Source organism: Amblyomma maculatum, chromosome 4 (genome assembly GCF_055883805.1).
Source record: "Amblyomma maculatum isolate TAMU_Amacu chromosome 4, ASM5588380v1, whole genome shotgun sequence".
NCBI classification, from domain to species: Eukaryota; Metazoa; Arthropoda; class Arachnida; order Ixodida; family Ixodidae; genus Amblyomma; species Amblyomma maculatum.
This window is the reverse complement of record NC_139347.1, coordinates 88,728,533-88,755,326: the sequence shown is the minus strand read 5'-3', so window position 1 is coordinate 88,755,326 and position 26,794 is coordinate 88,728,533. Positions and strand designations below refer to the sequence as shown.

The following is a 26,794-nucleotide window of genomic DNA, read 5'->3' as shown; positions in this document are numbered from 1 at the left end:
GAAACAATGGAGAGTGAAATAAAGTTGCCTAAAGTGTCTTTAATGTGCTCTTCATTACATTTGCCGAGTCAAAAAGACATATGCTTTCATTTTTTCTCTGCATCAATCCAACTGATCAACTCCAATATTTCAGGTTTCTGGATGCTAACCACAACTGAAAAATTTTCTCCATTAAGCTGCAGTGGCAGATTGGTACACAGTTTTTTCATGCTGACCCTACCGCATTGCTCTTGGCCTCGGCATACCTTTTCTGGGCTTAATCTCACAAGCTTTATTTAGGCTGCTGCACTATCCCTTGCATGCTGGCAGCATATATTTACGAACCTTCTTGCTTGGCAAGCAACGAGGCCCGGTTGCAATGTGTCTTCTCTCCCATTTGGTGGCAAGACATCGCCGAAAAAAAAAAGCAATAGCGCAATAAAAAAAAAGAAAAAAAAGCACGCAGCATAGACGTTATTCTATGGAGCTCAAACTTGCTTCACTATTATTGAACTGCTGACAAATTGATCAAAGTTGTCTCTCTCACTGTTGAAGTTGGCATGTTTATTCAGACCAGCTTCATTGCTTTGTGTTTGGCATTTTCGATTGCATTGGTGTCCTCTATGGTCTCCTGTACAGAAGTTGGTGCGTGTCGGCAGTTTCTTCTATGGCAACCATATCGTTTCATTCCATTTCACTTGCAGGATCCGAACACCGCATAATGAAAGAAACGAAATACAGGAACCAGTGGTTCTTAACGCAGTGGACACATTCCCAGGAATCCATTCACAGACACTAATGCAAACTATGAAGCCAAGCATACTATTGTCAACTTAAGCAATTGAAGTGTTACAACTTACCAAATGCAAAATCAAGAACAAGTAGCAGTACCTGCATACTGGTTACATTTCAAAGAGTTGCTCTGTTCAAATGCACTACCCACTCTAAAGCAGTTTCAGTATAGGTGGATGACTAATGAGAATGATTGAACTCATCAATGCGACCTACAGAAGAAAGCATAAATTCTGGAATTTTCTGCAAAGAATAGAATTAGATGGCTTTCTCAGCCATCTAATTCTATTAGATGCTTTCTCAGACAGAGCTGTCTCCGCCCCGTGTTGCCTCTTTGCCTCCGTCCTGTCATTTCTGCATTTTTTTTGCGATGTCACCCCAAATGGCGTACAACCGCCCTCTTTTAAGCCTCATGACATCATGGATAATCCTCCTTTTAACGTGACATCATGAGTGTGGCAAATAAATAGAATTCGCCACAACTTAATTATCACGAAAATCGGCCAACACAATAAGTTGAAGGGCCTCTTTTGAAGGGCATCTGCAGTTGTATCTGACTATAGCATGTAGATGCAAAAATCTAACAGAGCAGTTGACTCGCTGCTCTAAGAATCTTGCGAGTGCCTTTGCGTGCTGCATGAAGCTGTGCAAACTCACTTTCGCAAAAACATTTGTTTTGCACTACAAGTTGAATGGCCAACTGCCTCGATAGTTAAGGCAAACTGGAATAACATATAGCCACAGAACTTCAACACGGCAACCGTCTTTCTGCAGTAGGAAGTATCCTTTGATAGCTTCCATGCGTTAAATGATGACGTGACTCATGGTAGCCTCCACCAGCTTTGCACTGGCAAAATGTTCAATTAGCTTAAACTGAAGACACTGTAGCGAGCTATGGAAAGGAAGATGACAGGCGTAATGCTAAATGACAGGAAGTGAGCACAGTGGGTCCGAGAGCAAATGCAAGTTAATGACATTCTACTTGAAATCAAGAATAAATGGATTTGGATAGGGCATGTAATGCAAAGATAAGATAACCAATGGCCGCTAACAGTAATTGAATGAATTCTAAGGAAAGGAAATCGCAGGCAGCGGCAAAAAAATTTAGGAGGGTGGTCGAGATTAGGAGGTTTGCGGGAATCACGTAGTGTAGCTGGCACAGGACCGGGATATGAATATGGGGTATGAGAGAGGCTCTCACCCTGAAGTGTGTGTAGTCAGGATGACCTTCATTTTGACCATTCACACTTCTGTTGGGCTCTACACTTCACAGGGAAGCAGACTGCTCTGTGAATGTCTGTAGTAAAAGTTGTTCTCGAAAAAATTTAACATGCCACAGCCAATAGTCTGATATAGCCTGGTCAATTAAAACTGAAACACCTTGCATTTATAATGTATGCAAACTGAAAAAAATTTAGTGGTATGTTCCGTTATTTCCAAACCTCCATTACGTCGGAGTGTATTGTAAAGAGTACAAACTGTTCTTTTTACGTGCACTTTATATGTTGATTTTTTTTTCCCCAAACAAGTAGTAGCAACAGATGCATTAAGGAAGTAACATCGTTTCCTAGTGTACTTAAATTTCAAAGAATCTTGCTTCAGAGATGTAGTAAGTGATCAGAATTCACAGAGTACCGAGACAAACTTTACCTAGCCATGTTATCAAATTATTCCCGCGAGTAAAGCACGCTCTTTCGAGCAAGCAGAGCTAACGGTTAATTCTATAAAACTTGCAGTTCAATTCACTTCTGCTGACTTCATCTGCAGCTGAATGCATTTCCCACGTAGTAAGAAATCCACAAACAACCTAAGTGAGGAGAAACAGAATAGGGCACCAGAGCAGAAGCAAAAGCATATGTGCAATGGCATAGCGAAGTCCTGTTGATCAAGGAGCTTTCAACACATTGCGCCCACAGCACTCCTTAAGTGGTTGCTACAAGAAATAGAGAAGATAGAAAGTGTCACAAAACATTTTGCTACTATTCCCTCGTCTTGAATACCCTGTGAAAGTAATCAAAAATCAATCAGCAACATAAAATTGATCTTTACGGAAGTCTCTTAGGGGAATTCTTTCTATTCTTACGAGGGTTCAAACTGTGCACACACACCGAACATTTTTGACTTGATAACTTTAAAAGAGAACTTAAGGAGCTGGCTTATAAATACATTTTGCATTAAAAATAAGAGGAGGCACGAATTCTACTCTGTCCAAATAAATTCAAGGCCTTCAGTGACAGCAGAACTGAAATATCTTTTTTTTTAAATGCAGCCTCTGTTTTTCTGTTCATGTAACAGTTCTGACAAGTGAGGCATCTCCCTAGAAATTCACACAAAAAAACAAGAAAAGGACAAATTCAGTGCATAAGTTACACAACATTTTATTTGCGCAGTAGCCCGTAAGACATATAATATAACTTGCTTCAAATCTAGCATGCTGGAAATGTTCTGAAAAAGAAACAAACGGAAATATTGGTGTCAAAGACGCTAAAGAAACTTATATTTGCAACTAGGTACTTCAACAGGCATTTTCACTGTTTGCCTTCGCTGTATTAATAAGAATAAACCTCCAATAAAGACAGCAAAGGCTCATTTTTAAATATTATGCTTGCTCAGTTGCTCGACACGAAAAAGTCAAACATTACAATTTACCGTTGAAAGTTTGGCGTTGGCTCCACAAACTTGTTACGCACGAGAAATGTGGCCACAGCATCTGCAACCTGAGAAAAAAGAAAGTAAAAAATTAAAACACCAGTCTTCAAAAGCATTATTAAACAACACAGCTGAATACAGTACAAGAAAACAGGACAAAAAAAAAGAATGCAGTAAAGTGCTTGTACTGCGAGCTCTATGTCTGTCCTGCAGCCATTAAACAGAAGCCTTGCCATCCTGTGAAGTCAAGACTAAACGTGTGCAAACATGAAAAAATAAGCATCGGATATTGACAGTGGGAAGGTAGAGCTCTTGCCTTTCCAGGGACATCTTCATGGACAGCATGCCCGCACTGGGGAAGTACTTGCATTTGAAATTTTCCTGGACACAAAAAAAAAAAAAAAAAAGCATCACATAAAATGCCTTTCAGGACAAGGCAAGCCATTAACTTTAATGTCTGCCTTAGGACGTTTGTTAGGGTTGGCCATGAAAGGAAAGGGAAATAATTGTGCCCTACCTGCACCTAAGTTGGAATACGCAAATATACAGTTCCCCTTCTCCAGCTTATTTCCCCCTCTGCTCAAGATACGTACCACTAGACTTACAAGCTGCTAGGAGAAGCCACATTTTCAACGGCCTTCAAGCTGTGCCGCTCACACAGGGGCAGTGAAAGAGCTAATCAGGGAAAGGAGAAAAGGTGGGCAAGCACAAGACTAGGCATTATGAAACACGTAGCAGTGGTGGCAGCACAGCTGCAGTGGAGGCGCAGAGGACCACATGCCCTAATGCATCTGAGGCTTTGCTCTGCTCAGTGCTATCGCACTGATTTTTAAGGTCTCACCTCTCAAATAATAACGATGTGACCATTTTTCTGCTTCCTTATTTTTGCATGCCTTAAATTTTCTGAGTTCTCAGCAGTTGTATCTGGCCTGAATAGGCTGAATAGTATATATATAGCATTATACAAAAGTTTGATGTGAAGAAGTCATGTGGACCCGATAATATTCCAAATGTCTTTCCGAAGAGATAGGCATGCAGAATGGGTTGCTAAGTACTTGTATGTCTTATTCTGCAGACCAAAGAGCAAGCGCCAGATACCGAACAACTGGAGAACTGCTAGAATTAAACTTATTCATAAAAGCGGAGAAAAAAATATCAGTTTAAAACTACAGTCCAATATCACTAACTTCGGCAACATGTAAACTCCTAGAACACATGATCTGCAGTCACATATATGAATTCCTCGAAAAAATGAATATTTCTTTTTTACATAATACCAACATGGTCTTAGAAAAGGTTTTTGCACTTTTGTTTAAACAGTTCATGACTTCCCCACTTCAATAAATAAAGAAAAAGAGACAGATGCAATAGTCATGAATTTTTCAAAAGCATTTGATGACGTTTTTCACAGTAAGTTAAGAAGGTGCCAAGCTCTTCTTCAGATTATACACACATATATGCTTAGGGCTGATCATTTTTGGGTAAAATTTGATTTTCCCCTAATTCCTAGAAAAACTGTGCCTTTGGAACTACCTAGAACCCCGCTATAGCAAACTCGGATATAGTAAAAACTCTGAATAGTAAAGTCAAACTGAAGTCCCAGTTCATCTTCTATAGACAACTGTACATTTTCCCCCTTTATAGTAAAGACGTTTTTGGTAAAAATCGGTTACAGTAAAGTGCTTCTGGCCGCGGCAACGACTCCCACGATATGATATCGCCACCCGCGCACTACCTAGAATCGCGAGGCAAACATTTTTTGTATTTGAAAACAGAAAAACAATGCAGTGTTTGTTTAGGTGGCTTTACCACTAGGCTTAGCAGCAGTCAGGAGAAGCCTACTTTACAGAGTCCTTGGAGTCGTGAGGGAAAGCGCGCAGCGCATAGGAAAAAAATATATATAGCTGTCTACAAACATAGCAAGGAGGCAGCGTGGTCCGTTCAGAAAGCAGAGAAAAAAATGCAGCGAGAAATAGGGAAGGGGAAGAAATGGGTGAGCATTCACTGCAATGTGCAGCACAAAGCATGAGGCAGTGAAGGCAGAAAGTGGAGGTGCAGCGAGTGCAGTCTTACAGCACTTGAGTGCCAAGTGCATTTATCATTTTGCCTTTAAAAGACAGAAACAGCAAAAAGGGACACCATGTTCATGCAAGGCTTTGGTTTTCACATGAAATCAAGCTTGGTTGCATTCGTAATCACGTTATCCTCATGCCTAAAAGGTATGTACTTCCACAAGATGTAAAGAAACAAATTGCACAGAGATGATAAAAGCGAGATGGAAGGTATATCAGTTGTTTGTTTTTTTTCCATTAAGCAACAAGACGTGTTCAGTAAGTAGGCATTTAATTACCAGACAGCATCTTCAGGACGGAAGATCTTGCCTGTCATCACCGACCACTGATATAGTAAAGACCCTGATATAGTAAATATTTTTGCTGGTCCTAGTGACTTTACTATAAAGAGGTTCTACTACTATATATTGGGAGCTGTACTGGACCCATTCCAGAAGTGGCTGCCGAGTCAGTCATTTGTTGACTTATACACCTCTCTTCACTTCCATGACTGATGATGTAGACTCGCTTCGCGAGATTGACCAGCACTAGTTGGAAGCAAGCCCCACTAACACAGCTGCTGAAGTCATGAACTATTGGCACATGCAACTGTGCACTACTCCAGGCTAGCAAATGAAGCGTTGATGTGGTTGTGCCTAGCTAATAATAAGTGCGATGCTGGGATAACATCCTATCAGCTGAGATACGCACCTCCAGGGACCAGACAGATCTCATATCGAAACCGAAATGCTGCGCATGCAGATGATTATGTATGCTAAAAAAGGTGTGCAAAAATTCAATAACCAGCCAGCGTGAATGAAATGTTTTATGTCCCGTAACTGATCCAGGTTCTTCATTGCCAGCAATTATTAATTACTAGGGAGGCGCAAATATTCAAAATTTCGAATAAGGTTCAAATATGTTTGTTTTTTTATTTGTATTCGCACTCGAAAAACTGATATATGGTATTTTCATATATTTGAAAACATTCGAATTCACCGCAGTTTAATTGCACTGCACGCTTCACCACAATTCTCGACTGCATGGACTGTGTAAGCGAACCATCCTCAAAAACGCGCTTTGGCCGTTCTGTGAAGAGGGACCATCCCTTTTGAGACGAGGGCTTACCCAACGGCATGTGCAAAGCAAAACACTTAAAGAAACGTTCTCACTTCGGTTTCATTGCATATGCAAACAACCATCGTGCAGGTGTTCATGAGTCAAAATTAGTGTGATGCAAACGGTTTTTGGCAGTTTTTTTTATGCCTATTCAATAATTCAAGCTACCAGTTAATTCGGACTTTTTTTACTGGTTCCTTGAAACCTGAATTAAAGCGTTTACTGTATTCAGCAGCAAAATGACAGCTCCACCTGATTTCATGCACCTGTACAAAAAACCAGTATATAAAAGCCTGTATAAAATTTACACTGGATTCTTCAGCTAACACACACTTCCGTGGAATTCGTTTAATTCTGTACAAAAATAATGTGAATTCTGAAATAAACAAAATGAACAATGACTGCTACTTTTCAATTTTCCATTTCTCACTGATCAGATATTCAATATACGAAGGCATATTTTTTTCGTATTCATATTAAACTTGCATTCAAAAATTTAAATATTCGCACACCCCTATTAACTACAAAACAAACATGGAATTCAGGATCATTTGTAAATGTTATTTGCCTGCTTATTTCACAGCCCTAATTGTGACCCTCTGATTAAGAAAAAAAGTAAAAAAATTACAGCTTGTAATTTTAATTTAAAAGAAAAACATTTCAGAATGCTTCCACGAAAAACCCAATTTCGCCCCTATAATCAAGTTGAAAAATAGCGTCCGATTTCTTGAATATGAAATGTATGAAACCCGAAAAACAACCTTGCGTACGCTTCATGTTGTAAGTAAGTTTGCACACTTCAGGAACCTATGGCGTTCTGAGCCAATCAGAATGTTGCACGCTGCATAAATCATGTTTTCCACAACCATCATCTCGCAACAGTGTGCAGCTACTGCAGGAGACTCGGTCAACTCAGCTGACTCTACAGAGGCTGTGTTTGCTGACTATGGTGCACCACTTTGCAGCCGCAAAGTCTTTCCCTGCTAATTTAATCAGTCAATGAAACCTTTGCCTCGTTTAGAAAAGAGAAAGTCAGAACTACCATTTTTATTATTACATGAAGTGTTTGAAATGCGATTCAGCACTGTTCAGATGTTTGATACCTATTTGTTGCATTCCTGCAGCCCTGATTGGATGGGAGAACTGTATGTTCCACGGTGTTGCAGACAACTTCCAAGATGAAGTACTATAGTAATTGGGATGGACGTTTCTTCAACGAGACTAAGACTGTTCATTTTACTTTTACTATGCTAGAAAAATGAAAACATGCATCAAACTATGACCGAATTGTTGCCATTGGTGATGCATTGAACTATGACTGGCTTATATATAGCCAATGGTTAATGGTGGACTACTCACCTTGCATCTGACCTATGGTGAGATCCTTATCAAGTCGGTCCACACCTAGAAGGGGTATTAGGAACAATATTAAAGTTTACTGGGACGAGACAAACCCAACAAGCTCACAAATTCAACATGTTACCTGCTAGAAGCAGCAGCTTTGGAGCTGGAACAGAAAGGAACAGACTAGACAGGCCAGCAAACCAGCCTGCAGCAAATGAGAGAAAAGAAATCATTTATTTAAAGAAGGCAAGTGGAAGGCAGTGACTTTTCATAAAGCATCCAAGGCTTCACTTCAGTTCATCAGACTGTTTTCACAGGAGCATAGTGACATGGCTGTGCTCCTAGAAAGGTTTATACATCTGTATAGAACTGAACTCTCAATAATTGACATCTTTTCAACAAAAACTGCTCGCACCTGGGCCTAGAAACGATGCCTCTGCAAAACTAAAACAGGCATTCTACAAATCTAAGCTAACATAGCCACCAGTAGACAGTAGCACAATAATATGCCCACTTGAGGGTAGCCTGAATTTTCTACATTCTATCAATAACTGGAGAGCTTGTTGATGCTTCAAGAAAACTGCGGTAATGTTGCAGAAAGCGATGACAAAGGAGACAGCAAGTGGCAATCATAAGATGCCATTGCTAACAGTGTAATGCATCACCACATGTTCGATGCTTATGCCAATAAGCGAGGAATTATTCATTATAAAGAGTTGTTGTCAGGCTGGTTGGTTATTGTCTAAAGCCATAAGAAATTGCACTAAAAACATGGCACAAAGACAGTATGAGCACTCGTGCTGCCTTTGTGCTTCTGTGTGCTGTGCTTTTGGAGTGATTTCTTACGGCTTCACAAAATTATTCATCAGTGGACCAATTCTCATTTGCAGAAAATAATTCCCAAGACAGTAACAAGATAGTAACAAGATTAATAAAGAGTAACAAGACAAGATTAACCAGGAGTAGGAAACAGCCTCACAAGCATTCCATATTGGCAGACAGAAGGAGATTAGAAAAGTGAGCTAAGCTTTCTGCATACTTTCTGCCATAAGAAGTTATCTAAGTTGCTCTCCCACCACAACGAAAGCAAGAAATATAAGCTGCAACACCTTCTAGAAACAATTTGTGGCCACATGTCTTACCTTTCCAGTAATCCTCCGTTCCAGAGAGATCTATCCTCCAGACAAATTTAGCAGCATCCTCCTGTGAAATGCATCGTCAAAAAATCACTAGGTCCTGATACTGTGACGCTGATATTCTACAGCCAGTTGAGATATCCTGTGCACTGGTTTGTAGCGCAAAGCTGGCGAAACATTGCCTGTAGCACAGCAGCATGTAGATCACTTTGATGACATTCAGTGTAAAATAAATACAGTCATGATAAGAGTCCAGTAAGAGCGAGAAAGATATAATAAAAAGGGGAGGGCATAAATGAACTTTAGGCCACTACAGAGCATTCGGATCAAATCAAAAAGCATATGTTTGTTCAAATACACGCTGGTAATTATTATTTTTTTACAACATATACAAAGATTTCCATATTTGACATCAAATAGCTGATTTAACAGGTCGTTCCGCGTACCAGACAAGGAAGCAACCGAAAGCACGGTTCAGCGGGTGGGTGGTTTGGGCATTTGTTTTCAAGGTTACCACCACATTTTTTAGCTGTTTTAGTTTGAGGAACGACAGCTCTTCCTTTTGACTTCAAGTTTGACAGGCAAGTGAAGCGGCATATTTAACGAACCGCTGAACTTGCCCACCAGCCAAGCTTTTGGCCGTTTCTTGGAGCAGCAGGTGGGGAGTGCAGCAGCCCATTGTTTCAACTGCTCAGCCAGCCTTTCCACAGGCTATGCTGGCGGGCGACACCAATTTTTCATTATTACAGAAAACCCAGGCAAGTGCCATGTTAAATTATTTTTCAAGAAATGTAGACCACAATAAGCTACTTTTTAAGCTTTTTTTTCTTATAAACAGGCCAGCAGCTAGCTGGCGAGAATTTTTTAGCCTGGCACCCAAATATGAAAGTCCCTCTATGCAGTGTATAAAAGGCACAGACATGAAGTTCCTAGGTGTTCATTTTATTGCCTTTGAAAGAAGCCTCATAATCAAGGAAACTAGTTCAAACCACCTAATCTCAGTGTGAATACTTAACTACAAGCGATTGCATAATGGCAGTTTCGGTTGCGGTCGGCGCCAACACTGAAGTGCAGATTAACGACACGATCAATGGGCTAATATGGAGTACAGCATTAGTGATGTCAGTGTCACTGTTAAGCACTAGTTATTCCTGTTAACAGTCATGGATGGGACATTACAATAATTGGGCAAGTGCAGCTTGACGCCACTCGATGTAGGTGGAAATGCCAACTGGCTCCTGGGACAACTTAGAAATCATGGGTCACTTAATGCTTGCGCCTTAAATTTGTTACAAAGCATTTCTTTGCACACATGGAACAAATTATAATTGTCTGTCTGCACCCCTTTGAATCCAGGTAAAAAAAAATTATTTGTATTCACACCAGCTGCCATGAAATCAAAGTGCTATTTTGACATGTCATAGCGTATGGGGCCATCTAGTCTTAGTGTGAGCATGGTGAGCATGTAGCCGTGCTCTTTGGAATGTCAGTGCAGCTTACTAAGTAAGGCACTGAAATGAAATTACAAGTACAAGGCATCACCCCTGTGTCCCTCTGTGCCCGTGGCAGTTTCCTTCAATTAACTTAAGCTGCTGGCTTAATTTGCGCTTAATTCCTTAGGTAAATATAGCAGGCCTGCAAACAGGAGCTCAAAAGAAATGAACATCTGTTTTCACAGTGAAACTAAAGCCCAACCGCACCCATAGCAGCCAGTTTTGAGCACCGTGCAAAATAACGTCATGAGTTTTGAAACATCTCACACATGAGTCATAAGAGAACACTCATCAGCCATAAAGTGACGGCTTTAAGTATAGAAGAAACAGGTACGCTGCCTTTTAAGACTCACGGGACACATTGATGACGGCTGCCTGAATTCACTAGTTGTGCTTTGCGAAGGTCCAGTCTCCTCAGCAGCGCCCTCCTCTGGAATTTCAGCAATCTGATCTGGCCTCGGAATTGAACGTGGGAGCGCATCATTCGCTGACCGGCCAAATTTTGAGTCTGCTGATCCAGGACTGCCTGGTGTTGCTGGCAAGCATTTGGTGGCTGGTTCTCCCGTCTTGGCACTGATCACAAAGAACATAGGTTTAAACCAAGGTTAGTTTTACTATGCAATCCAGCTGCCATTACTCCCCTAATAAATGGTGTTAGCATGCATATGGGCAAAGAAACTCACAAGATGACAATTCTGGTAGTAACTATGGAAATGTCTCTGTTGCGAGCGTAGTGTCATCATAGCTCAAGCCATACAGTGCAACTAACACTGAACACGGTATGTGCCTGTATGGTGTTTTCAAGGGCAAACAATATTAAAAACAAATCTTAAGTTGCACATACGAGAATACTTTGTAACTGCGTTATTATACATTGAATCAAAGGAGAACAAGAATCATAAGAAATAGGGGAAAGAGTACATATAGTACAATATAAAGGGTACCATATATGGGTGCACTTAAAGCAAGAGCCACTTCTATTTTGTTCATTTTTGGGTAAATACAGACATTCCAGAACAGCAAGCACCGCCTAGCTTCGCAGTGCCTTCTGCACCAAAAGATGGTGGCCACTATGAGGTTGCTGCAAACCATGTATGTGGGCTCTCTTTATTTCAAACTGACCCTATGGTTCCGTCCACATGGAATGTATTGGCAAAACCCATCTTAATTCAAAGACATTTTTCATCCCGTGTGAGTAACATTTAAGAGTTGACTGTCTATGCCCTCAAATTTTAAGACTGCAACAGGCAACTGGTGCTCGCATTATAAAGCTTGCTCTTGCCACATCGCGGTGCAAGGTTATAAAAGGGGGCAGAGCAAAGGTCATCAAACTGTAATGCCCAGCTTTCTTCCCCCCCCCCCAGTTATGCTTCTGGCACAGTTGCTGATATCTGCTGCAAATGGATGCCGGCACTTGGCGTGACAGCTTGTGCCAAAGCTCTATGTTATTTCGTATACCGCTTTCACATAACTTTGCGCTCTGCTGTCAAAATGTTGGTTCTATTGCTTCATTAACTGAACAAGAATGGTAAGTACTAAATACTAAATACCACTGTAAAAAAACAGCCGTTCAGTTTAACTGGAACACTGTCGACAAGCCTCTGCGCTCGGGCTTCCACAAAGTGCACAAGGTAGCTATAATAAGCACTCACTTTTTGAGTTGGCTTGGCATTGAAACACGGGCAGACTCCAAGTTACGCACCTGGCCACTACGGACACTGCAAAAAAAAAGAGAAAAAAAAGGAAAGGAAAGCTGTAGCCAACAAATAGAGTGGACTACTCTCAAGATAAATTCTTGGATAAAATGAACAATGTGGGACCACTGGTTGGTTTCCCATAGGACTCAATGTAAAAAAGATCCGCTAAAACAAGCGGTTTCGTGCCATTGAGTCATGGTGAACTCCTCCATGTTCCAAGTGGTTGAAACCTCTGGAGCCCTCCACTACAGCATTCAATAAAGTCAGTCAATGTGGGATGTTAAACCCTAAACCAAACCTTTTTTGGGGTAAGCTTTGTTGCCAGTGCAGAAGAGGCACGACACTATCAAGCCTGCATCACATATTGCATGCTTCCTCTCACAGACTAAAAGGGACTGTGGGAAGGCACAAAGAGTGCCTGCTCATTGACTTCAAGTTTAAAAACTCCGGGCTACATTTTCAACCAGGGCGTGCAATGGTGTATATAACCAGATGTCAGCAGCACATGCATTGCCTGCAGCATGGAAGTCACATGGTGCACATACTAGTGGAGTAACAGCTATGCTATGCTGCAAGAGGAGCAAGACAACAGACAATGACTACCCTGCTACTGAGCACCTTCCAAACATTGGAGCAAGGCGAAGAGCAAAATTCAGAAAAAGAAAAGCAGCCTCTGTGTGATGCGCGATGCAGTGAGCAAGCTGAGACGGTAAAAAAAAAAAAAAACCATGACTGGTGCTGTTGTGGTGCGCCAAAGCAGGAAGACCGTAGCCACATCTGTTGACGCAGGAAAGAACCCTAGTGACAAGATAAGAGCAAGCTGTGGCTGCACTCCTGAACTTCGAGCATTCTCTCCCACTTCTCTCACACACCACAGGTGGTCCCCTCTAGTTAAACTGTCCGAAACAAGGACAATCATAATAAACTCGAGCAGATGATAATATCACAGGCGGAGTTCTAGCTGGCCCAAGTTGGGAAGGGAGAAGCTGTAGAAGGAAACAGAGTTCTCTGGGTGGAGAGGCTGACTGTGTGGCAAAAGGCATGGTGGGAACATCGACGGTGAAGCAAAGGTAATGGCTGATGCCGCTTCAACCAATGGGCTAAGGAAGCAGTGGGAACGGCGTCTGAGCAATATGTAGTGCTAAGGAAATGCACTCGAGAGAAGTTGACGATAGAAATGACCTCAATGACTGTGTGGTCAGCGAGGTGACGTTGGCACAAGAACGGAGCCGCAGATGCAGAAACTGAGCATCTCTATTCCAGGGCAAAATGCATGAGTAGTCGGAGCAAGATGAGCTTTGTGGTGGAGACAGAATGATGCAGAGAGGCTGGCTTTGAAAGAGCTGCACAATCCCAATGCCTGCACTAATTCCATATCCGTGAGTAGTTGTGGGGCCATGAAAAGGCACTGGCACAGGGGCTAGACTTCTGGGTCGAGAGGGTAGGTGCGAGAACATATCACAAAGAATGGGCCAAGTTCAAGTGTGAATAGTTACAACAGCCAGGACTCCAGGAGGGCTGCAAGGTCAGAAGAAGGGAGTTACCGAAAAATTGTGTGTCTTGTGCGTCATGGTACACAGCTTTGAAGTGATGGAGCATGGTGGTCTAGAGGTCCTCATAGGGTCGAAAGCCAGGCAACATATAGCTGGCCTGAAGGCAGAAAGCAAAGTGGAATATCATATTTCAGCTCCTGGATCATCATATATAGTTGAAGGCGAGTGCAGCCTTGAAGCACTGAAACCAGGCAGGGCTGGAATGCGGGCAGTGGTGTGTGGCTCCATTGAGACGGCTATCTGTGCACTGTAGTGTGCGAAGGCAGAAAGGTCGTAGCCATATCTATTGAAGCAGGAAGGAATCCAAGCCACGGCATAAGCGTTGGCAAGCTGTGGCTGCACTCGTGAACCCTGAGAGCATTCCCACATGCAACGGGCTGTAGTATTTTGTCTTTAATGCGCAAGCCATAAACTCCGTGCGAGCCACTGCACTGTTTTCAAGTAAGATAATGTGAGCTGGTTTCATGCCGTCTTTAATTCACTTTATAAACAATGCGATAAATGCTATATTGGCAATTGTCCTCGCTTTGGCAGGCTATTTTATTGATTGTTTTTTATGCAGCATATATTTGGACACACCTAGAACGATCACATGTTTTTTAGAGGAAAGAAAAATGAACTTCTGATAAGACTAACAAATTTTCTCGTTCCTTTAATTCGTATTATGGGGATATGCTGCTCTAAATTGTTCTCTTAATATTTAATAATACAGCTAGGTGAATGAAAATTGCAACACTTACAGAGCTTAGTTTCCTTTTTCCAAATCTCTTTTTAGTTAAAAGAACGCTCAATGCTTTCATGCTCTAAATGCTATGCATAAGTGTAAAAGAATGCACACCTGTGCAGCTGCTGGACATGGCAGTCAGCACGACAGAGCTATGCAAAATGGTTTTTCTTGCCTCTAACACTCCACTATGTACAACTGAGCAAAAAATGGTATGCTTTGATTTGGTTTGGTTTGTAGGGTTTAATGTCCCAAAGCAACTCAGGCTATAAGAGACGCCATCGTGGAGGGCTGCCAGAAATTTTTGCTACCTGGGTCCCCGAATGACATCACATGGGCCTTTCCTTTCGGCTCCATCAAAAAGCGGCCGCCGCGTCCGGGATTCGATCCCACATCCTTGGTACAGCAGTCGAGCGCCCTAACCACTGAGCCACTATGGCAGGGCTGAGCAAATTAGTGTCACTCCCTTAGCATGCCTCATTTTAACACTTTCCTGTCAGCGCCTATTCCCATCGATAGCCCGCTATCAATGGTTTCACGATTCGAATTTTCCCGCCTTCAAAGCGCTCCTTGACAAGTGGCAGCATCCAATGGGAAATAGAGGAGCCGTTCTTTCAGTTTTGTTTCTGATTTAATTTTTCCGCCGTGCTGCACCTGTCCAGATGTTCTCCGGAGTCAGGTGATCGACGCTCCTTGTTTACATCACAACGTCGATGTCTTGCGCTCCTGCTTCCGCGCAGTTTCGCGGAAGTTGACACATCAGAGAGTTCATTTTTGGATGCGAGCAGCAGCTGTGATGGCTCAGAAGACGAATTCAGCTCTTCAGACTTTAGCACTGACAGCGAAACGTCAAACCGACCCGGAACGTGGACAGCTATGCCTCAATAAGTTTCGCGTTGCTCCCCCAAAATTTCCGCTTTTTGCTGCGCGCTGATCGGAAGGGATCACTGCTCTGAAGGTCACAACTGTTATCTGCAGGGCGACGTCTTTTGGGTGGTATTACTTGCAGCCAGCAGCGCAGGGAGTCATGTTTTCTGCCAGGGGTCGTCCTCGGCGTAGTCGACCTCGACTACTGTTTTCTTTCAACGAATACTGCACACAGAAAGCTAGAATTCGCTGCAATATTGCATTGGTCCCTGTTGTAAAAAATGCAGGCATTAACGCAGAAAGTTGTGCAGCAAAAGTAATGCTTATTATAATTTATTTTATCTCATTCCCTTCCTGTTAAATTACCACATGCCTTGTGCATGCTTAGTCTTTTTATATTATCAAATGCCTTTGCTACGCACGTTTATTTTTATTTTATGCACTTTTGTTATGTGGTTCAATGATTATAGCCCCTATGCTATTGCTTTGTGCCTTTGTGATGCTTTTTGAGGTAAACAAATAAAACAAATGCACATGCTACAAGGCAACACAGCCTAACCGCCCTCGTTTAACTGCTAGCATGTACTAAATAAAGTCACAAAGCAGTACGCAAATGGCAGTGTTTCGCTTTACTCCTGTGGAACTATCAATCTGAAACAGCCTTCATAAAAAACACAACGAAACCATCTTCTTCCTTACCACCACTCTATCGCATATTCCAGGGACCTGAAGGATGCTGGCCTTCCCCGCAAGAAAGACTGCATACTTTGAAGTGCCTCAAGAGCAGTACCTGGAAGAAGAAAAGCAGAAACAAAGGGAACATCATTTGAGAAAAAGAGGCAATAAGGGACCAAATATGATCGCGTTTTTCATCGTTTGACATGTTTGTCAAACGACAGGCCACCAAGAAAATGCAAAAAAAATTGCCTCAAAAGCCAGCACAAGTACTAGGTGTGTCCAATGTGCAGATTAGCGCCACATGGAGTTATGCATTAGAAAATATTCAAGCAACCAAAGCTTCAGCAAGAACGTTCCCCTGGCATATTTTCATTGTGCTAAGGGTATGGTGCACCAGTCTGCGGTGTGAGCTCCTGACTCGGATGAAAGGTTTAAAACGATATTTTCACTCCAACGCAGCTGAGGATGCCATGTAAATTGTAACACACACTCCAAGTAGCAGCAAGAAATTATTTGCAGTCTGGTAACTTTCTCTTGAAAAAATGAAAAAGACAGCGGGAAAAGGACTGTAATGATTGGTTTGAAATGGCAATTTTTACACAGAAACCTCTCAGAATGCAACCTAAAAGGCAACACATCCTCTTTGAAAAAAAGAAAAAGAATGGTTTGTTTGGCATAAATTCTTAAAAAAAAAAAAAAAAACTGAGCAAAAGTATGGTAAAAATTGGGGTCAAAATGCAGTTCTCTGCATTTAAAAGCAATGTTCTAATGTCCTGCACCAGAGAAACAATGGTTTTGAGCCCTGCTAACTTACTGTCTGTGCTGTGAAATTTTTGTAGAAATTTTCTATTTTCCAATAGGCAGCATGGCTGATATCCTGTGCTGTGTGCCTTTGGCGGTTTAAAAATGTTCATTCTGCTCGGGCTCCATCACCTAGCACATTAAGCTTTTTTAATTTGTTTATTTCTTCAAGATACCTTACACAGCAAAGAAAGTAATTCAGTAAGAAGGGCGAAATACCACACAGGTATATGAGGAACAAGTAGTACAATACAATGCGAGAACACAGGAATAAAGGGAAACAAAAATACTGTACAAAACTTAACCCTTTCAGGCAATGATATACGTTGTAACAAAGTACAGTCACTGACAAAAGTGGTATACTACACGCGAATCGCAACGATTGCATTTTTTCAGTATAAAAAAATGTGCCACACAAAATTGCTCGGACTAGATGGAAAGTACATCAAGGAGGGTACATTATGCATATCTCAGAAATAACTGCTTCTCTGTCGGAAAAATCTGGCAAGCAGTTTTCTCGCAGCGCGTGGAGTATACCACTTTTGTCCACGGGGGTACATATAGTGTTATATGAAGTAGATGAATGCTATACGTGTGACAAATACATGTCTAAAGATAAAACAGTGAAAGAAATGTGAATTGTTGCAAAATGCACAATGCAAATTGCCACGAAGAAATTACCACTCGGAGCTATCTATGTCAGTGCCCAGTAAAGAAGTTCAGGTGGTCAAAACAAACCCTCCACAATGGCGTCTCTCAAAGCTTAGGTCACTTTGGGACACAAGCACTTATCATTAGCATCCAGCCATGCACAGCCTTATGGTAGCAAAGGAAAGCTGTACAGCTTCCACAGAAACTTCGTGGTGAAAGAAAAATTCATCCTGGGACTGCCGCATGTCCAAGGCAGTCACTCCACCAGCTCCAATAACCAATTCAAATAACCAGGATGGCCAGCAGATGGTACAGTGGGAGTGAATTAACAACTCGAAGTAGGAACTGCGTTGGTTCAATAATCCACCAAGGCTGACCATATTTGTGAAAAACGGAGTATAATTGCTCATTTTTCCACCCAAGTGAAGCCATACGACTAAAAAGGAAAGCTATACAAGCTTTCTTAGACACTTCACAGATGAAGAATGATTTCTCCCGCAAACCTACTCTACCTTGGGGTTCTCCTTAACATTGGACCAACACTTAGGGATGCTGCAGATCACATTTTGCTGTGTAGCTTGTAGCAGCTTCATCAAAGTCATTCTCAGACGAATGCATGCCATCATTTATAAGTATTTCACATTTACAATACCTGTGCACCTATGCATCACCAATCACTTGCTTGCCAAGTTGTGTTACACAAGTCATGTACTTGGCACTAACCTTCCACAACGTCGATGACAATAAGACCAATCAAGTTGGGGATGACACCCTTTGATGCAGCATGAACAGCTACTGCTCCACCCATGCTGCAAGGAAATGCAATGCACAAACATTTTCATTCCACATGTTCATCAATCCAAGCTTCTAGTTGCCGTAAACAGCAAAAAAAAAAAAAATTCTTTTTTAATCACTTGCAAGCTAAAGACAAATGTAATGAGATACTAGGAGTGTATACCTTTCAAGAAATTCTGCACAAAGTGAAGCGCATGTGCTCGTGAATGCACTCAAAATTATATCATCCCAGCTTTTACACGCAGACAATTGTTTTTAGTTCTAAACTTCCCAACATGCATTACACATGGCCAGAAACATGTAAGGCTAAGCACTCGTGATGTCACCTTTTATTTGTTGACATAAGTACATCCCTTGTCCAAATCAAGCTCATGGGATGTAGCAGTTCATGTACTGCTACAATGCTATGGGGAGCACTTGGACTCATAAGAGAAATATGTCTTCAAGGTCACTAAATTCAAAAACCTCCATTTGCTGTCACCTATCCAAAACAAAATAATATCGCATGCAAGTATATACAAGGTACCTATGAGAACACATGCAAAATCATTCATGCAAGTCTTAACTACTCCACTTCCCGGAAGCACCACCAAAACAGCTGTTCAATCAGTACTGGCTCCAAACCAACAGAACAGGTTGTTCAATAAGAAGCCTCGCACTCAATTAAGGAAAGACACATTTCCTAATCACGAAACAACATAAAGTAACTTAGCCATTACTACAGCTTTATCGCTAGAATGTTCCACGCAATTGGATACATTAACTTACCTGTGTCCAATAAGAATCACTGAAGGCTGATAACAATCATCTGGGTACATCGCACGGTAAACATTTCCTATGTCACTGGAAAAGAATGGTAGCTTTGTACTGAGGTTCTACTGCTCAGGACCAGCAGAAGTGGACAGAAAGCACAGCTTAAAAGCAAAGCATTAGAGCATTGGGGTTATATTGAGCTGCTTACTCAGAAAGTGTCTCTGCAGATAGGTCCGTTTCATTAGACGTCACTGTTTCACCTGAAAATAAACAAGTGCGTATCTTACATTTCACTGGCTTCGATTACAGATGCAGCTTCCATACATTCAGTGCAGCTTGCAATATTCCTACTGACCACAGCTACAGTGGGCACAAACAGCCACATCCAAATTGTCGACATACTAAAATTTCAGAACATGTTGAAAAACCCCAGATGGTCAAAGTTTATCTAGAGCCAGCCTAAGTGGCCCATAGTTCGCTATTCTGGGTGAAATTTGCAGCAAAGCAGTAATACTCAAATCTGCACTTCAGGTAGTGTTCTATTCAGTCAATCTGATTTATCCCGGCCATATGCACTAATTTCTTAGAAGCCAAATTAGGCGTTTCAAGCTGAAACAGCCTGAGCACCTCCTTCATCACACATAGCACACTTGTATAGCTCGTGGCCACAGTGACTGCACTTCACAGACATCAGTGCTGCATACCAGCTTGTCGAAAACGCTCTTTCTCTAGATTGTGCAACCAAATGTCCCTGCGCTTCACTTTGGGCCAAGAACTAATTCTAACCAAGGCTACAGATTGGATGACTTGGAACACTTTCTGTGTGCGAAAGCCGGTTACAGTCACCACTATTGCATCCGCATACACTGCTGGCATGGCCTAACGTAAAAGGCACTCACCAGTTTAACGTTCAGCAGATGCCGTCCTAACTACCAAACCTAAGCACTTAAGATGCAGAAATGGCAATATTTACAGGCACAGATTTTGTGTCTGGTTGATACATTCCCGATAATTGAGAGCAGCTTGGCACACCAGGCTCAACTTATAGTGTTCATAGCTTTGCCCATTGTCTGTGATGTGCTGAAATGCACCAAGCGGCATAAAAGCTTTGCCAAGGCAATAATGGATCATAGATACTGCATGGATAGCAAAATGAGAGTCGCCCAGCAGTTATGATCTACATTACGACCAGCCCAATTACTGCAAACATCTAACATCTACGGACGTAAAGATCAAATGACATATGATAGTCAAGTTCGTCATAACTAAGCTCAACTGTTTCAGCCAAATTTTCAACAAACAGTTCTCTCAGTGCAACCCACCTCAAGCTCTCTCAACTTGAATATGCAAAGTGACTTCCTGCCAACCGAAGCCATTGCTGGTCGAGATGCCTGGTAATCAGGCTTATGCCATTATCATGAGGAAGAGCCCCACTCTATTAGCAATAGTACAGTGAATATGTACCATATGGGGACAGCAATTTTCGTTGGAAAACAAGTCTGATGGTAAAGTTGACTCGTGCTTTCAGAACAAAGGCTGAAATTTTGGTAGCCAGCGAACCACATCACACAGATTCCGCGGGCCGCATGCGGTCTGTGTGTTTGAGACCCCTGCTATAAACCATGAGCCATAAAATTCCTTTGTTATGTAAGAGGTTACTTTCTGTTTGTCAGAAAAGAAGCCTATTCACAGAGGAGGACCATGTAAACAGGATGAAATGTTCACCGTGACACATTATGTGCCAAATACAGGATGCAGCAGTCAAGGGTTGTTCAGGACCCTTATAAACTCAAAAGAATATTCATGATGGTTTGAAGAATGGGTCGCTCCCACATCATCAGTAATTTATTACTGTGCCATTAACACGGTGCTTAAATTATGTAATTGTCTTACCATGACCACGGATATCAAGAGCAGCTACCTGGCATTCAACATTATGACAAATGTCATTCTGAAAAAAAAAAAAAAAAAAGAAAAGACAATGAGATAGTAGTGTCATTTGCCATTAAGCATAATTATCAATCTCAAATTTCGAATACAGATATCAAAATGTTGAGACAGTTTCAAACTGACCGTGAAAAGAGACCATGTGAGGCCACTGTAGCCACCTCCATGCAAAAGGAGGAGGAGGGGTCCTTGGGAACCTTTTGTGTAGACTCTAAATGTCTTTGTGGCCTCATGTCAAGGAAATGCATAAAAGCTGCTGCGTGCTTACATTAAGCATAATAAGCTCTGTATGGAAGGTGCAAAGACATACATTGTAATGAAATCTAATACATATAACAAAAATAAGCTGCTGGCACATCATATATAGGCCCATCTCAACTCAAGCTGAAAAGGCTTGGGTTCCCGATTACTTTAATGACTGAAAAAAAAAAAAAAAAAGTATGTGTTTGTGTGAAAGGGGGGGGGGGGGGGGGGGGGGTTGGTACTGCGCTCTCAGATACTCATCAGAGTCTGAAGTACCGATTCATTTAGCACCCGAAAATAGCTGCACTAAAATTTGGCTCAGCTACAGGTATGTTATTTCCCCTTCTTCAACTCGAGAAAGGGCTCTTCAGTACCACAAAAAAGTGGTGCTTTTTCCTCTAGTGCCTTCTCAATACTTGCTTCCCGCATAAAGAATGAGGGCCATACAGGTACTAGGCGTTGATGTGTTTTCTAGACAGCAATGCTTGTGAATGCTGAGACGGCATCACTGTATTTTACACCTGTTTTCAGAAAGTGCACAGGCTAGCCAAAAGTTTAGAAGCTGCCTAGCCAACAGAAGACTAACCCTCTAAGGTGCTTGGCAACACATCACATCCAGAGTTTTTTCTGGAAGTGGGCAAGCCAGTTAAGCCGTATCCCCCTCCGCACCGACCATCAGCAAGTGTCACGACCTCACGCCCGCACCAATACATTTTCTTCATCATTCTTCTCCCCCCCCCTCAACTGCCAACAACTGGAACGGCCTTCCCCAATAACTTGCTGCTATAGGTGGGTTGCAGAAACCTAGAAGTCAGCTTCTCTGCAGAGCAAAAACCCCTTCACCATGGCGGCCTAACCTGTTTTGGGGGCGAAATTTGGGTGCAGTGCAGGAGGCGTCTGTTGTGACAATAATGGTAAAGTCCATTTCCTGCACCCCACTGCTTTCTGCCGCAATTATGGGATTAAGAACCCCTCCGCGAAGTGAAGAGAGTGCCTCGTAAGTGCCATTAGTGCCATTCATAGCGCCTTCTCTGCCCCTCTAGGCTTTCAATAGCGAAGGAATTCTGCTAGCCAGGTTTGTTCGTGACATCCAGCTGGACATAGAAGTATTCTGCGCTGCACCCAACTTCTGCTCCCAAAACAGGTTTGGCCGCCATGGTGAAGGGGTTTTTGCTCTGTAGAGAAGCTGACTTCTAGGTTTCTGCAACCCATCTATTACATGCCCATCTTTTTTTAATGGAAGAATCATGTGTGTACTTGCTTAGTGAAAATCTTATATTTGTATAACTTACTTACACTTACCTGCTATCTATTCTGTTTTTCATTTCTGTGTGCCCCACCCCACCCTTTAATACCTTTAAGACCCTCTAATGAGGGTCTTAAAGTGAAGTGAAATGGAGAGAGGAAAAAAATCTCCTTTTTTCTACTCTAGAGGAGAGATGGATGACAAAATACTCGAATATAGCGAAAGCTTCTGATACAATAAAAGACTTGGATATAACAAAAGGTTCAGATATAACGGCCCTTTAATGTGCTACTCACTACTTCGTGAGCTAAGTCAAAAGGGTGCATGTTTTCGTATATTCTTCCCATCAATTGACCTTACTAAATTTTTTACAAATTTGCTAGCGAACACAGTAAATAATACTTCCCAGAGCAGTGAGTTGATAAAAATTTTCAGCATGCTCATAAAAACATATGTAACAACCCATAATAAATCCTTGTTTCTGTATTTCTAGCATTGCGTGCATCTGCTAAAAAATATACGTGATCTATTTATTCCTCGAGTAGTCATCTAACAAATCCTGGTGTTTCAATTAATGTTACAATTCCCAAAGATTTTGACACATTTTACGACATTTTGCCTTCTGCGTTAAAAGCTTGACTGACTGGCTTTTTTGACGCCTGACCTAGTAGATTATTTAGGCGGAAAAAAAAATATTTCTTCATGTAAAACGGAAAGCGGTGTCTGGGTGTATTAAACTGTTATCCAGAACACTTGAGCAACACTTTCCATTGTTGAGGCAGGAACACTTGAGAGGCATAAGATGATGGAAGGATACATCGTTGTCCGATGTTCTGACACTTCGTGCTTCGGAAAAGTAACTACGCCAGGAAAGAGGCGTGTAGTCCCTCCGAAGCATTCCAGGTCTTCCCTTCTCCCTACATTAAAGAAAGGTAGATTAGGTTACAAATTTATGCGCGTAAGCGATGTGGTTTGTGTGGCGAATATACAGCAACATAAAGTACTCACATAGATCGAGAAAACGGCTTCACCCGCATAGGAGGCAGCCTATTCTTCAGCACTTGCTTTTGGAGAGACGACATTAGGATGTCGGTTCAATTATTTTTCACACTCCCCGGCAACGAAAATGTTCTTTGACAAGCAGAAAGCAGACGCAAGCCATGACGTGCACAACTGGGCAGAAAATAACCGCACGCACACAAACACACTGACTACACAATTGTTAAACTAGTCGGCTCTCTACTGAAGTTGTAAATCTAACGCTCTGCAATCACTTCTAATCATGAGCACTGGCAGCCGCCATGAAGCTTGCAAAGGCGACGATCTAGACATCCGCAGTTTCGATTCTTCACTAAGCAACATTCCCCGATTATAAATAACGCTTAAGCGTTCTACATCGCGTTTAAATGCAATGTAAAATTTTAAAACGTCAGCCAAACTGGACACTGAATAGCGTTTGTATTCAAGAAAACGTCGGTTCTTGGCGCAGTTACGTTTTCTATGAAAAAACAGCAGCCAAATGCTCATCAGCAACAGCAGCGGAGTAACATCCAATCCAACATAGATATGGGACTATTTTTTTACCCATGGTATAAAATGCAGCGACGCGAACGTAGTTCGTCTTGTCGATATCGCTGTTCCGTTTTTGAGCGTTCCGTGTGGTCGGGACCATCATGCAGCGGGTAATGGAGGCCTGTCGTGGTTTCAACGTGACGCCCGGTATGTATTATCTGCTCACATCAATCGCTTATTCGCTTTAGAATCGTTCGTGGCAGTGCTTGCAAGTATATAACTTCTTCACAAAATTGCTAACGTTGTTATTTTTATGTTTTGTCTATTTCTGAACTGATTTTGCTTTATCGCGGTAGTCCGTCACCCCCATTCTTATTCCGAGCAATATCTCTTTCTACCGCAACCAGATGCTCTTCTAGAGCGGTTGTTAGTCCACTAGTGTGGTGTACTGTTTTGTGTGGCACCAGTGATGACACGATGACGAGACTGAGCAGTCTCGAAGAGATCCATTAGCCACGTTCTGTGGCGTGGTTTATCGACGCGTCTGCTTTTGAAGACAAATGAGGCATTTGTCTGAGGTGCTGTTCTTAAGCAATCGGTAGGATTTCGAAATTCGGAGCTTTCTGTAAATCGCAGAACGTTTTTTTCTTTTTCAGGACGCCACGTGTCTGGACCCTTTGTGTGACCACTCCTGCATTTGGGTAAAAGCCCTTCTTGCTGTTCTAATGCGATCAATCTGATGAGTTCAAAGCAAGTTATCCAGAGCTTATTTGATGTGCAGACAAATAAACACTGATTTAACCTTCAAGCTGCATTTGCATTCGTGTATGCACTGTTGCAAACGTGCTTCCCGCCTTTTTTTTTATGCAGGATTTCATCCTTGCCTGTGGAGGCGCCACAGCGTGCCATGCATGTGAGCATCCAAACGTTTCCATTTCCCCCCAAATTTTGTTGCTGATGAGGCTTTTTCAGACTAGAGTCTCTGAATGATTGTGAGGTTACCTCGAAAAACTGAATGTTTATTATTGAGAGTAGCGTTGAAATTCTGACAAATGTTTCTAAAAACCCGTGTGCTGTTTTGTTGCAGTGGAAACATTCCTGTGGTTTAAAGTTTCCGCATTCAAGCACACCATTTTCTTGGTAAGTATGCATTCTAACTTCTCCGTTTCCGCATTTGGTCGTGTTCAACTGGCGCTTGAGTGAAACGCAGCTCTGAGACTTGTCTTCGTTCGTAATCGAGTTTATGGTATCTGTCAGTTTGCTGGTGTGGCTCATGAGCATTAGTATTCTAAATAATTTAGTGCAAATCTGCGTATATTACCAAGCCTCCAAAAAATTGCTCAACTGCTGATGCAGTTTGGTGAAGTAGGGTTGATTCATTGGGTGAATCTACCCAATGCTGCACTGAAGCAGATAATTTTCCCATCAATCAAAAACTTCAAGGTGTTAGTTTTTGCGCCAATTCGTGAATTGCTTTTTTTGTGTGGGTGTGTGTGGCATAAGTGCTACGAAGCTCTTTTAAAGCATTAAATGTTACCTGCATGCTGTGATGAATTTGGCGTGTTCATCCAGCCAGAAGTGAACTGCCGCAAAGCAATGCTGTCCAGATAATTGGTAAAAAGCATAAATTAGTGGTCATTAACAGCTTCCATGATGACATGACAACTTGGTCTGTGTTTCTGACATGTGATGTTTGTCAACATATCTGAACAGCTTGGCAGCCGATTTGCCAGCTGTTGAGAGGTTCTTTTCTTCTCTCAACTTTTTCTTTTCCTCTTCTCCAGGGCTGGTGCAGTGTGCCCTCCAATCATTGACCTGGTGAGTAAGCTTTCAGAAAATAAATTTCTTGCATCCATTAACTGGTGTGATGACGTTATGACTTGGTCTGTGTTTCTGACTTGTGATGTTTGTCAACCTGCTGAATGGCTTGGTGGCCACTTTGGAAAGAAACTGTTTTGGGGTTCTTCTCTCACAACCCTCCTCTTTTTGCAGTGCTGCTGCTGCACTGGTGGCCTTTCATTCTTGCCTGGTGAGTGAATTCTACACTTTGCACTAGCCTTACTTCACTGATGACCACAACTAAAAAGTTATCCAGTCTTACGATTGTGCAGAAATCTGTAGATACTGAGACCTGGTCCTTGTGATGTTTCTTCACTATTTTCCACTATTTCCTAACCTTCTTTCCTTTTTTCTTTAAAGGGGGCCATAAGTGACATCAGTTCCAGTTGGATTATTTATTTTGCTTGTAAGTTCCTGTTCCTTGCTCACTCCATACCACTTTCTGATGACACTGGCTGGAGTCTCTGAATCTTCTTGGAGAAATTGATTTCTGAAGGCCTGCTTTAAAGTTGCTGGTCTTGTCTTGTGTGCATTTGTTCACTACTTTGGTTTTGCTTTTTAATGCATGCATAAGACGGACTTCATCAAGAGGTGTGTTCATGATGATTTTTATTGGCTAGAGTGCTGATATTGATGACAGCAAATGTTCTAAAATCTGAATATTTCTGCTAGGGTTGGCTTTTTAGTTCAGCAATTATTGTGTACTCATATCTATCTATCATTTCAGGTCAAGTCCTCACCTTGGCGTTAAAGTGTGCAGGTAATGACCTTGTTCATTCATACTCTTCACATTGCAGTTGTTTGCACAAGACTGGTAATGTGTATGCAGGTCATTTAATGATGATGTGAATACTGACACCTCTACTGATTTCTATGTGACAGATAGTGCATTGCTGATATCATAACTAACCACATGTGTTATGCA

The 26,794-nt window shown here is 41.9% G+C and overlaps 2 protein-coding genes across 2 annotated transcripts; one reads left to right on the top strand and one right to left on the bottom strand.

The window, feature by feature from the left end:
• Positions 1-3,124: 3,124 nt before the first annotated feature.
• Positions 3,125-24,036, bottom strand: LOC146191613 (protein phosphatase methylesterase 1-like). Its single transcript, XM_084602138.1, has 16 exons — positions 23,527-24,036; positions 23,336-23,435; positions 21,156-21,248; positions 20,976-21,033; positions 19,291-19,342; positions 19,098-19,172; positions 18,258-18,343; positions 16,104-16,194; positions 12,216-12,281; positions 10,917-11,136; positions 9,077-9,137; positions 8,074-8,139; positions 7,950-7,994; positions 3,737-3,801; positions 3,421-3,488; positions 3,125-3,216 (listed from the first exon to the last, which is right to left on the bottom strand). Exons 1-16 carry the CDS (start codon positions 23,598-23,600, stop codon positions 3,198-3,200), a joined length of 1,239 nt encoding a protein of 412 aa, XP_084458264.1. The 5' UTR covers positions 23,601-24,036; the 3' UTR covers positions 3,125-3,197.
• On the top strand, positions 23,679-26,626 carry LOC146191612 (uncharacterized). Its single transcript, XM_084600353.1, has 9 exons — positions 23,679-23,683; positions 24,121-24,237; positions 24,687-24,731; positions 24,901-24,943; positions 25,118-25,170; positions 25,815-25,848; positions 26,023-26,059; positions 26,230-26,275; positions 26,597-26,626. The coding sequence occupies exons 1-8, from the start codon at positions 23,679-23,681 to the stop codon at positions 26,241-26,243; spliced, it is 348 nt and encodes a 115-aa protein (XP_084456479.1). The 3' UTR covers positions 26,244-26,275; positions 26,597-26,626.
• Positions 26,627-26,794: the final 168 nt, after the last annotated feature.